At 40.1% G+C, this 12566-nt stretch overlaps 1 protein-coding gene across 2 annotated transcripts in view; it reads left to right on the top strand.

The window, feature by feature from the left end:
- PKP2 (plakophilin 2) overlaps positions 1-12566 on the top strand; it is a 39176-nt gene that overhangs the window by 1893 nt on the left and 24717 nt on the right. The window contains exons 2-3 of one of the 2 annotated variants that reach the window (XM_086884884.1): positions 5963-6075; positions 8626-9320. In XM_086884884.1, coding sequence (XP_086741010.1) covers positions 5963-6075; positions 8626-9320 — 808 coding nt within the window. The remainder of the gene's footprint in view (positions 1-5962; positions 6076-8625; positions 9321-12566) is intronic. The other variant, XM_086884885.1, reaches the window with a different exon arrangement.

The following is a 12566-nucleotide window of genomic DNA, read 5'->3' as shown; positions in this document are numbered from 1 at the left end:
ATCTTGCATTTAATATTTTGGCTCTCCTGAAAAATATACATATACTTGCATGTGTGTCCCCATGTGCTTTCTATAGAGATGTTCCAAGGGTGACTTTAAGATGCTTGTTTCCCCAATTGTCTGTTCTGTTTGTGCTGGACATTGAGTTCAGCACTTTTAAGGCTGGTTCTGAGGGGGAAGAGGGGAAAAGAAGAAGCTCAAAATTTGTTTTCAGAACCTGCACTCACTGCCCCACATCCTTCTCCTGGACTGTGCTGTGTGCAGCACAGACGGACAGCAGGACAGAACTCTCCTTTGCTTTTAATTTTTTTGGGTTTTTTAGCTAGCTGAGGCAAAGAAGTTCCCCAGACTGTGGTTTTTCTTTTTCTTGGAATTATTCAAACCTACTCTGGATTGAAAACCCAGAAAAACATCTCGTGCCTGTGGCCCAGCAGGGGCTGGGATGCAGGAGAGACTCATAAGGGACTGAGTGAGCCGAGTTACACCCCACAACAAGGACTTTCTGAATTTGCCATCTCTTCAGAAGAGAGAGAGGTTTTATTGTTTAATATCATTCAATTTTCATGCTTGTGAATACTTTGCTGGTTAAATAAATGGGTTTTTTCTGGTTTTCTCCAAGAAAATCTTTTCTCAAACCAGGTGGGGGCTGCTTGAATTTGCTTTCTGGAGGGACCTCATTCGGAGGTTTCTTCACAAATTTGCCCTAAACTAGGACAACACACTTGCTCAAAACTGGACCATGCTTTGAGAAACATTTGAATTCCCATGTGAAGGGAACTTTTTTAAAAAATGCCCTTTTTTACATGCAAAAGCATCCCTTTATGTGAATTATAGCCATTTTCTGGCTACAATCATCAAGGTTCCTACATTATTTGCAGTTGCAGGGGAGGATTACAAAGATTTAGATGGGACAAGAGCTGTGATATAACTGTCCTGCCTGTAGGAGTGTTTCAGACTCTGCTCAGCAAGGTACTTAGCGCATACCTAACCACAGTGTTCACAAGCATGCCTAAAATTAGCCAAGCTCATAACCACTGGGTATGAAAAATCAGTGGTAGGAAAGGTATTGCCCAGTGTCATGGGTGCACACCCATTTTCTACTGACTCTGCTGGAAACTTGGAAGCCACAAGAAGCAGTTTGTCAGCCAGCATAATTTCTCCTTAGAGTTTCAAGTTAGAGGTGCCTGCTTAGCCTTCAGCACTACTTTTATATGGAAAAACTTGTTTTTTCCTCCTACCCCCATACTGTTTCTCGTTTCATGCCCTTTTCTCCCTTTTGGAAGGTGTGTTTCTTTCTGATACAAGGAATTGGGTAATCTTCAGATTTGAGGATTCCACCTGCTGCCAAATGATCAAAGTTAAATATGTCCTCAACTCTTTTCAAGATGTTGTCAAGCCTTGTTAATAGCTTTACAAGCAGTTCAACAACAGCTGCAATTTGTCCAGTTTATCCAATGTTGAGCCTTTATAAATTAAAGATTACATTGCCTTTACAAGTTTTGAACAACTAAAGCAGTCATATCAAATTTCTGGATGCTGTTTAAGGGTGGAAATACAATGGTAGGTAGTTCCACCTTACCAAGGTAAAAGTGGCATTAGAAATTACAGACTTTAATGATTGGTGCTTTGTTGCAGATGCTGTTTTTATTTTATGTACATTGTAGGAATCTTTTAAACTTCGTTCTGAATCTACTTGCCTCTGATCTTGTTCCTTTTGGATTTTGATTGGCTTTTTAAGGCATCCTTATTAGATCTTCACTGTAAAAAATGAGGGCAGAATGGAGTAAAGTATCATACAAAGCCAAAAGGCCTGATGAACTGCTGCCTGGGAGCTGATTCTTTTTCTAACAGGTTTTATAAACACAGTGTGTTTATAAAAAAGAACAAACAAAAAGATAAAAGCAGAATTCAATCTTATGTGATTTCCAAATAAACAGCATCAGATATAAAATGGTGAAAATCAGAGACTTATTTATTCCTCACATTTATTAGTTTCTTAAATTCTTACTATTTTCTTGTTACAATTGCATTTAGGGACTCAGGTGCTTTTCTGTCCTTAGCTTTCTCTTTTGTAGAATGCTGGCACGTTAACTATTTCATAGTAATTTTCTGTTTCTGTCTTTCTGGGATAAGGAAGTAGAAAAAAATATCCATACTGACTTTCAATTTTTGTTGGTTTTGTTACATTCCTCACCTCTGCTTCCTGAGCCAGAAGAAATCTTTTTTTTTAAATTGAAACCCTTGTGTAAATGTCCTAACCAACACAAAAGTGGACAGAAAATCTTAGAAAAACTCCTCTGGGTCCAGGCATGTGCTGGCAGAGCGATGAAGGAGCACAATCAGAAGGAAGGCTCTTTGATGCAGAGATGAAGGGATTCAGTGATGGTTTCGATATGCCATTATTAAATGTCATCATCTCAGTCCATCCTGAGTGCTGAAGTGTGAAAAAAGGATGAAAAGGTGCCAGTCCTGTGGGGGAGGTGAGCAGGAGTGGACAGTGAGCCCTCGGCAGGATGGCACTCGGGGTGGGTGACAGCCCCTCAGTTCCTCTGAGATGTGTGCAGGTACAGCTACACTGATGACTGCACTGAGAGGTTCAAAGACAAAATTTGGCTTTTGTGGTGTCCATTCAAATACAAAAGTGCTGGAAAAGACTTGTGACAAGAGAGAGTTACCACTGTACATGATTTATTTGATATCTCCTTAGTGATAGATATCTCTGTCTCCTTAGTGGAGATAATTGTCTTTTTTCATCTCCCAGATATCTTAGAGGTGCCTGTTGTCATTGTTGTTTTTGAGAGCAAAGCAAGCATTAGGTTGGTCTGTCTGCAGCCATAGGCAGTGATTTTTGGGGAGAAATTCCCAAGGCCTTGGGCAGTGTTGGGCTTGTCACATCCAGGGGAACAAAAGGGCCTTGAGAGGAGCCTCTGTGGAGACAGACGGGATTTCTGCTCAGTCATCTGTACAGCCTGCTGCCTCCAGCTACTGTAATTATTGTTTCCTGGTCTCAGAATTTTCCTGTAACTGCTGCAATATCAGTGACTTCTGCACAGCTTTTGTTTTAGGCAAGGAGAAGAGCTGAGGGGTTGGGTTTTCCCCCTGCGCTGACCACATCCAAGGTGTTCCTCAGCTGCTGTAGTTCATACTGGCAGCAGAGAGGGAAATGATAAGCAGTTCCACTCAACTGCCCACACATGGGTGTCTGCTGCTGGCTGAGATGCCTGAGTGGTCCAAAATACCCTTCTGGGTTGACAGACATGATGCAGGGCCTGCAGCAAACCCATTTTTTTCCTGACTGGCTGCTGGAAATCAAGTGTGGTGTCGTATGGCCTCTCACAGTGTTTGTCCCCTGTGGATGAGTGGCTGAATCATGTGCTTATTTCCTGAGGAGAGAGTTTTTGTGAGACTTGAAACTCTGAGAGTCACAGTCAGAAAGTATTAGTCCTATTAGTAAATGAGAACATAATATAAATTTTAAAAGTAATGATTCATGTTGGTTTTTTTTTTAAATCAAACAACAGAACAGTGCTCTGGGTGTTTAAGGTTTTTTGTAGAACAGTGAAAATAAACTGAAAGAAGCCTCGCTGGCACAGGCAAGTTCTGATCAGGTCACCTCTTCTGCACCTCTCATAGCTGTTGGAAAGGCACAGCATTTCAGTTCCCCCTTTTTCCTTTAACACACTGACTTTTGGCACAGGTAACCAGCATACAGTAAAAAGGCATGCCTTTTATGTCTGCCTAATAAATCTACAGGTAAAAGGCCAGCAAAATAATTTACTGGTGTGATAACAGCAAGCAAGAGATAACTGCAAAGTGACATGCCATAGGCTGACATATACTCTGTTTGTCTCTGAGACAGAAAAATCTTTACTGATGGATAATTTCATAGGAAGACTGAAGGTGAAAAAAAGAGACTGTTTGAAAGATAATGGTACAACTTTTGATTGACTGTATTTTGTTTTTGTGAGGAGGGAACTGTTAGGTATGTAGTTTATACTCAACCAGTTCATGGATTGCCGTGTTATTTTTAATTTATCCTCACTTTTGGATTTTTATTTTTAATAAAGACAAGCTTAGAATTACCTAAAGTATACAAAAATTACTTGCTGAAAGGGCTTTTATGCCCTAAGTAGATAACGGAGAATATTTTCTCACTAGGTACAGTAAACAGGAAAAAAAAATGCAAGCTGTAAAAAACCAGAAATTTATGGGTATTTCTATTTCGAGATTTATTATACAAAAGTCCTTTAATATGAAGCAATGAAGAAAGTGAATCTTTAGAAAGCCAGGACTGAGCTGAGATGGACTTTTGCTGGGCACCTGAAATGGTACATTGCTATGGGAATTACATGTCACAAATGAGACATCCATTTAAATTTGTAGATTTGGGATGTTGGTACACATTTCTGAGAATTTTTTGCAGTATAAGAGAGCAGTTTCCTCTTGTATCTTTCTCATGTACTCAGGTAATCCTTGGGCTATGGTAACGTTGTAATGTGAGGAAGGAATTGTTACAATTCAAATCATGGATTTGACCAAGCTGCACCATTCCATTCTCATGACATGAAGTTACTGTGAATGTGTCCTAACAAATCACCTCATTCGTGTTTAAATCTGCCAAAATCAGAGAATTGGAAAGTATGATTATACAAGCAAAATAATTGCAGTTTATGATTGAATTAGGCCTCAAATTATCACAGTCTGCCGTGGGATACACAAATTTGGTCTTCAGCAGTTTGGCCAAGTCAGTGATTTGTTCTTTAGATTTCTGTTCTGTAGTGTCTCAGGTAATATTTAATATTTTGAAAATTGATGGCCAGTTAACTTCTTTATCAACCACTGTTGCCTGTTCAGCCTGGTTCAGACTGATTTGAGGTCTTGCTTTCAACCCCTACTTCACTGCCTTAGACCTGTGTTAATTATATTCCTATACTCAGAGCCTCATAATAACATGGAATCTCATAAATAATTATTTCATTAATATCTGTTGCTTTTGAAAGTTTTGTTACTAGAAACACTCCCTTTTTGAAAATGCATTCTATTAGTGAAAAAATGGAACAGCCTGAAGGTTTTGTTGGCCTGTTTGGGGTTTTAATGGAAGAAATAATCACAATGTGCTGCTCTGTTTTCAGAGCTGGTTTGTGGAAAAAAGGAACCAGAGCAGATAAACTCTGGATCTTTGACATTATTTGTAGGATTAGTGAACCTTTCAGGTGCAGATTTGAAGTGTCACTGGACAACCCAACTTCACGGCGCCACGAGCCATAGTTTGTTTGCAGACTCTTTGTGCTGTTCGGGTAGAGCAGGGAGAAGATTAGTGAAGCATTATTTGCTCCAGTACATTGTCATTAAATTAGCACCTGAGGGAGAAGAAACAGCAGGATTTGAGGCAGACAGCTGTGAAATAAAGGGTCTCAGTGTGTGCTGTTTGTTTACAGCTGTACATGGTGAAATCTGTATCCAGCGTGCACAGTAGCAGATACAGACATCAACCCGTGTTTCTCAGCTCCAATCTACAGCTGCAGTATTTTCCTCTCTTGTGTACTTTGCATGTCATAGTCAGCCAGTGTAAACCATGCATTTATAGATTTGCATGTACATTCAAAGTGGTTACAGTGAAAAATGAGAGTTCTTAGTTCAGTGACACTGTTTCTCAGCATTTAATCAGCTTCTCATCTGGGACATTTAAAATATCAGCTTGCTTTGCTGAAACATTTTCATAGCTGCACGAGTCACAAGACTCCTAAAAGCTAAAAATTAAGTAAAATATACGGGGAACTAAAAAAAAAAAATGGCTTGTATCCTCTGGAAAATGCAAATATCCCTCCATCATTTCCCTCTTCAATTTTCAGCTTATATAAATGTCAGTGCTGACTGCTACCTTTTGCTAGTACTGTGTGTCATCCTCTGTAACAATGACATGTTTTGGTAAGACCTTACTAACATTAATGTTTGGTTCCAGGCAGCCTGCACCGTGCATCCAGTGTACCAGAGCGTGTCTACAACATGGGGATCACTGAGAATGATTTTGCACCAAGGTCTCCCTACGGTTTCTCATATTACCAGGCAAACCAGGTGAGCAAAGGAAGACAATGAGTAGAAATAAATACAGCATCACACATATTTATTTATTTATTTATTTATTTATTTATTTATTTATTTTTATTTATTATTATTTTTATTATTTTATTATTATAATATTTTATTAATAATTATTATTATTATTTATCATTATTATTCATTTATTTATTTTGTTGCCACAAATAATTGCATTTAGATGGTGTTACAATGCTTGTTTGCTTGTTTGTTTTCTTCTTAAAATCTGATTTTTAGAAAATGAGGGGTCTATAATGAAATCTCTTCATGTTCTCCCTTGCTTCCAATGACTTCAGAGCCCAGTAGCCAGATTCAAGTCAGTCATACAGATGGGCTGTTTGTAGTCCTCTTTGGTTTGTGAGAATTGGCATCAGGTTAGAAAATGAAAAGTTGCATTTACACTCCACTAAGGCAAACACTGTAAGATCTTCATCCCTCCCACCAGACAGCTGCTCAGGTCAGCACATCTGTATCTCAGAATTAAGCATCCAAAACCAAAGGAAAAGAGATTGCTTTGGTTTCACAAATACTTACATTTCCACAAGGTAGAATGGTTCCTTTTTTAAATGGATCCTTTATTTAAAATACTCCTGTTGTAACCTGTTTTATCATTACAAGAATTCCAGCAGTACAGTCCTTGCAATACAATGGTGTTTCTGATCCATCTAATCATAAATTCTCTTGCTATTCTGACCAGCTTTTCTTGGGGTCATGGCCTGAATGCTGAGATGAATAATTGGTTTTCTGCAGGGTTTGTGACACAGCTCATAGCTGGTGTGAACCTGTTTGAAGGAGTGACTGGGAAAGCAACCCAGCACAAGAGCAAAGCTCCTGCATGATCAGTTTAGTAAACTGAAAGCAATTTGGCTTGAGAGCAGAAACATGTGTGTGGTAAATAACTGTATAAAGGGGGCAGTTCTTTCCTAATTTTAGATTACTCATGAAAAAACACGGTTCTTTTTGTCATTCAAAGAAATAGCCCAGCTTTGGAGCAGTCAGTGAAGCATGATGATGCTTCTGTATGGGGAGAGATAGAAGCATTTACCTAAACACATTTCCTTCTCTGCCCTCCCACCCTCTACTCTCAGCTGTTCTGAAGTCCATAATATTTGACATGAATCCATTCCATCCAGAGAGAGCAACAAAAAGAAATCTAGAGGTGACATAGGAATCACAAGAAAATAATAGTTTACCAGGCAGGGGGTGGGAGGAAAAGAGAGACTTAGGTGTCCTGTGGGAATAGCCACAAAGTCTGGTACTTGACAAGAACATGAATTATCCCCAAACAACAGGTAAAGCTATCCTTGCATAACTTCTGACAATAAATAGATGTATCCAATGATCTTTGCCTGAGCCTGCTAGTTTATCTAACCTTTACTCCTTTTGTGAGTTAGCTATCACCCTTAGGATCTCCTCAACAGTGAAATTAAGGGAGTTCAGTCTGGCATCTATCTGCTAAGCACTGTTCCTTCAATTAACAGCTTGTGTAAACTTCTCTGTTTACCTTAAAAAGTGCCTTTAATATTTCTACACTTTAACACAACATGGAAATGGAAAATACAGGGCTTTTTATCGTTGTATGCCCCTATGCTTACTTTTTTTTTAAAAAAAAAATCATCCATGACTCCTCTATTTCAAGGCCAGAGAGTGTCCCAAGTTGATTTAATTCTGGATGGTTTTGAATGGAGTATGGAATCCAATATAGAGAGCAAGACAATGTATAAAAATTGAGAGGCCTTAAATGACCCAGAAACTGAGAATCTTGAATTTACATCCTGCAAAGAAAGGTTGGCAATGGATTTGTAGAGTTTAGAAATGAGAAAATTGTAAAGCAGGGTAATGATCCATTACAGTCTATCCCCATTAGATACAAGAAAAGAAGGAAATAGTCTAAAATTCCAGTTGTAGAATTAGGGAAGTCAGTAAAATGGTGAAATGATCATTTTAATTTTCTTGAAATGTTTTACCATCTCCTTAATTTTTAACAGGCTAGACAAACAGGGAAGGGACTACCTCTTCTTACTAGCTCCTACCACACATGAACATGAGTGCTAAATAACCTTATATTAAAAAGGTTATATGCAGATACTTGAGTATAATATTTTTTATACCTGATTGATTAATTTTCTTCTATCAGACAGCCTTGAATTTATCTTTAGTAGCAGATGTTGGTGTCAATCCCCAAGGAATTTCAACAGAAAAATCTCCATTAATAATCAATCTGTTCATTACCTGTCTTAATTGACTTATGCAACTATTTTGAGTTCATGACAGAAGACTGGATGCTTAGACTCTGTCTCCTGATGTTTAGACTGTACTTCTTCCTGCCTTCACGAGTGAGGTGCAGAGAAGTGTGGCAGGATCCCATTTGATGCACAGCTTTGGTGACGTTCACGTGTTTACTTTTATTTTATTCTGCGAGCAGGCTGTAGAATTTTTCTCTTTACTTGGTTTGGTTTGGTTTCTCTGCTGCTAGTCTGAAGCACTGTGACCTTACTGTGGCTCCTGTTGTTTCGTGCCCCCCTGCAGCAGGTTGCCTCCCCATCCTCTTACACGAATGGCTGGGGGACAAGGATCGCCTACAGGACGATGGAGGAGAGAGCTCAAAGGCAGCCTCTGAGGAGACTGGAGGTTTCACCCCAACGAAACCCGGAAAGATTGGCGTACGTGTCCAGTGATTTTCACTACAATGGAGGGATTGCAGCTGGGTTCTCCATGAGGCACGGAGATGGCCTGAGGTCCGCTGGGACTGTGCCACCGAGATACGCTCGCTCCGAGATTGTTGGCTACAGCCTTCGCGACTCCGTGCACAGGGGACGCTCCTTCAAGAGACAGTCCCGCATGGGGGCTGTCAGTGATGCTGTCCTTGATGGTGCCTACCCCAGCCCCGCTGTCCCTCTGTACCACCGGCCTGGCAACAGCCGCAGCATGACCAACCTCCTGGAGAAGGAAAACTACCTGGCCGCGGAGAGCGCGACGGGACAAGTGAGGTCCCCGACCGCGTCCCGCTTGTCTCAGAACAGGCAGTCTGTGAGGTCCAGCTTCTACCAAACCGCCTTCAGAAACACACAGAGCAGGAGAGAAGTTTCCCAGCCAGCTTCAATAGCCAGTGTCACTGCAGAAACGGATGGGAAGAGGATGCCAGTGACAGCTGCTGTGGCCGCAGCAGGGAGAAATGGTTTCCTGCAGAGCGAGCAAGTGACCCTCGATGGATCTCAGCTGGGGTAAGCACAGTGCAGGACCTGCTTCGGCTCTGGGCTGACACTGCTGACAGGAACGTGTTTGTTAGAAAGTAAACTGATAGCTTGTGGTTCAGCAGCCAGCACCATGTATGAAATATCAGTGCAGAGGAGGCTGAAAATAGATTTGCCTTTAAAAATCCACATCCAGTGTAACGGAGGAAAGGGGAGAAAAAGTGTATGTGTAAGTACAGTGCAGGGTCTACAGCTCCTGCTGAAGTTTGGGACCCCCTTTTGACAAGATTAAGCTTTATCAGGAGACATGAAGTAGCCACTGAGTAATTTACAACCTAAGTCACAATACACAAAATTGTACTGGCAAATTTTGTGCTCACAAGAGCCCATACGATATCAGCACTGGTTCTCACAAGAACCGGTCAGAAGTGTACCAGTGGAACAGCTTTTGGCAAATTGACAGTTTCCAGTTAAAAATCCTTCATGGTTTCAAGGACACTTCTTAGTTTTTATAAACTTCTGGTAGAACACAGGCAGAAATTTCTCTTAGCTCTGTAGCACCATCCATCCCTAGAACAAGTACAAACTGCTCTGAATCCCAAGACCCCAGAGCTTCTCACTACCATGAGATCCTACATGCTCCGAGGGAGTTATCTTAATTTGAAACTCTATTAGCTCCATGCCAGAAAGTCCCAAATCTGCCCCCAGACTTCATGAAAATGGTTTAAAATACTTGAAAAGTTTGTTCAGTTTTGTTCCCAAAATTACTTCCCCCAGCAAAAATTCATTTCCAGAGAAAATTCCAGAATGTTTAAAATCTGTTCCATTTTTAAAAGAGAAATTTTATTCTTTCTGAATTTCCCCTCAGAAGTGAGTATCTTTTTATTTTAGAATAATTCTGAATGTTTCCAGTGTTGCTATGTTTCAGTGGACAGGACAAGCCACTTGGTGTACAGGAGATGGTTACTTGCATGTGTATTCTGGTTTCTGTTGTTCTTTTATAACTCAAATAGGAACTTAAAATTTCTGTTTAATCATAGTGTAATTTACAACAGTGTTACTAAGAAATGGCTGTTCCCCCATAACTGTATAGCTGCTAAGTTCATTTTTCTGAAGACCTATCTTTCTTCTGAGTTTCTTACTGTGTGAGAAAAAGCATCACCTGTTATCACTGCTATGTGCAGATCAGGTATTTTTTGTTGCCAACTACATGTTATGTGTTATCATTATATTTGCAAACATATATATGGCATTATGCCCACTTCTAGTCTGGATTGAAATTATCATCTCTGGGTGATGCAGGATTTAAGAGATCTGACATGATGACTTTTAAGTATTCAGACTTTGCATCTAAGTCCAAAAATACCAGCTGAAAGCTCACAACAGCTAAAGATTTTGGAGTACTAATACTGAAAATAGGTATCTGGCTTTGTTTATCAGTAGGGAGGACTTTGTTTATCAGTAAGAGAATTTACAAGCATACATCCCCTTGGTTTAATAATCTGCTTTAACTTTTGGCAAATTCTTGAATGCATTTCTGAGCCACAACCAACAATTTTCATCTTGAATTACATGTAGGAGCAATTTTGACTTTTCTTTTGCGTGTGCAGACACTGGAGACTGGTTGTCTGTCTGTACAAGCATCAACCAAAGTATTTTAATACCTGCAAATATAAAAATCAGAGTTGAATCATTGTGCAAGTGGTTTGATTGTGACCGTGTTAACTCAGATGGAAGATTTGTGATCTATTGGAAATCTTTGTGACAGCATAATTCCTTAAGTGTCAGTTTTTAAGTTCAGCATTTGCTGGAAGTTCTCTCAGTTCAAGGAGTTTGTAGACACTCTCAGATATCTTGTTATTTCTCATTCTCTTATTTTAAGGTTGCATTTATCTGATATATTACTACCTTACTTGTTGCTTCCTTAGTAATGTAAAGGGGAATAAAAAGATATGCTTGTTTTTGGAGCAATTTAATTTTTCCAGAAATCTGTACTTTTTTTAATGCAGGTCACAATTTAAGTCTTTCCAGGTGAATTAAGAGAATGTAAAATAGTTGTGTAAGGTTAAAGAGAAGTAGTGGACCGGCACTTGAAATGTATATAAAAGCATTTTCCTGTAAAAGAATTAGCTCATGCTATGAAAGCAAAGCAGAAAAAAATCAGAGTACAGAGATGCTATCTCTGTATCTTCTGGTGAGGTGACTCAGTTAAGAGCATCCTTTTGACTAAGAGCTTAGGAAAGAGAGACTCAACCTGAAGCTGTCTGAGAAATAGCTGCTTACAGAATTTGACCTCTAAATGTGCTGAGAGCTGCCACAAAATGATTATGTGTGTATTTGTCTCAAAACTGGCATATTTTGGCAATTAAGGTGAAGTCAGAATCTGTCAAATCATTGTGCTGTTTAACAAGCTTTGCCTGGCTGACCATTTCTTTGGTGACACTTCATGTGCCAGTGAGCCTCAGAGCTAATTAAGTTTGCCTGTAAATACTTGGAGGGTGGGAACGGAATCTTTGCATCAAATTCTGTTTTGACACGAATTAGGGTGCTGCAGCTTTATGAATACCATTGAGGGTCAGAGATGGCATTGCATCCCTTATTGCTGCCAGATAAAACTCTAGGGGATGTTATTTTTATTTGATGGAGAGCAATCCAAGTGTGGCAGTGCACAAGAGGAGGGAAACCCTCTGCCTGCAGCGTGGAGGGATAACCGCATGTCTGGGGAGCTGCTGTCACTCTCAGGGCAGAGTTACACCCCCAGCACCCAGAAATGCCCTGTCTGCCTGTCCATGAGTCCCTCCCAGCCTGGCAGTGGCTCCTGATGGACTTTTACTCCTCTGTGATGCCCTTGGCATCCTGAGGTTGAGTTCCCACATAAATTCTCTGGTGTGCCCTGAGGGGTCAGCTCATGCACCAGCCTTGACCTTGGGAAGCCCGTGGTTGTAGTCCTCTTCAGCTGCTGGTCAGTGAAATGCCACAATTTAGTACATCAGAGATGTCTCCTGCTCACAGAAGGTGACTGAGTTTGGTCAGAAGGATCCAAAAGCACTGCTCATTCCAACAGGTAGACATGGTCACGTGTGCAGGTTTATATAACATGGTCTTAAGTCCTTTGCTGATTTAAGAAATGTAACTAAAACCAAAGTCTGAAAAGCCTGCTTTTCAGTTCCACTCCAGAGTAAAAAGAAGAAATATGATCTGGCTAATTTTCCATATTCCACTTTTCTGAGCATCGTTAATTATTATCTAATATTTCTGCTTAGTTTTTTTTTTTTA

This window comes from Cyanistes caeruleus, chromosome 4 (assembly GCF_971803275.1).
Source record: "Cyanistes caeruleus chromosome 4, bCyaCae1.hap1.1, whole genome shotgun sequence".
Lineage (NCBI taxonomy): Eukaryota > Metazoa > Chordata > Aves > Passeriformes > Paridae > Cyanistes > Cyanistes caeruleus.
Note: the sequence above shows the minus strand (reverse complement) of the source record. Positions and strands in the feature narration are given on the sequence as shown.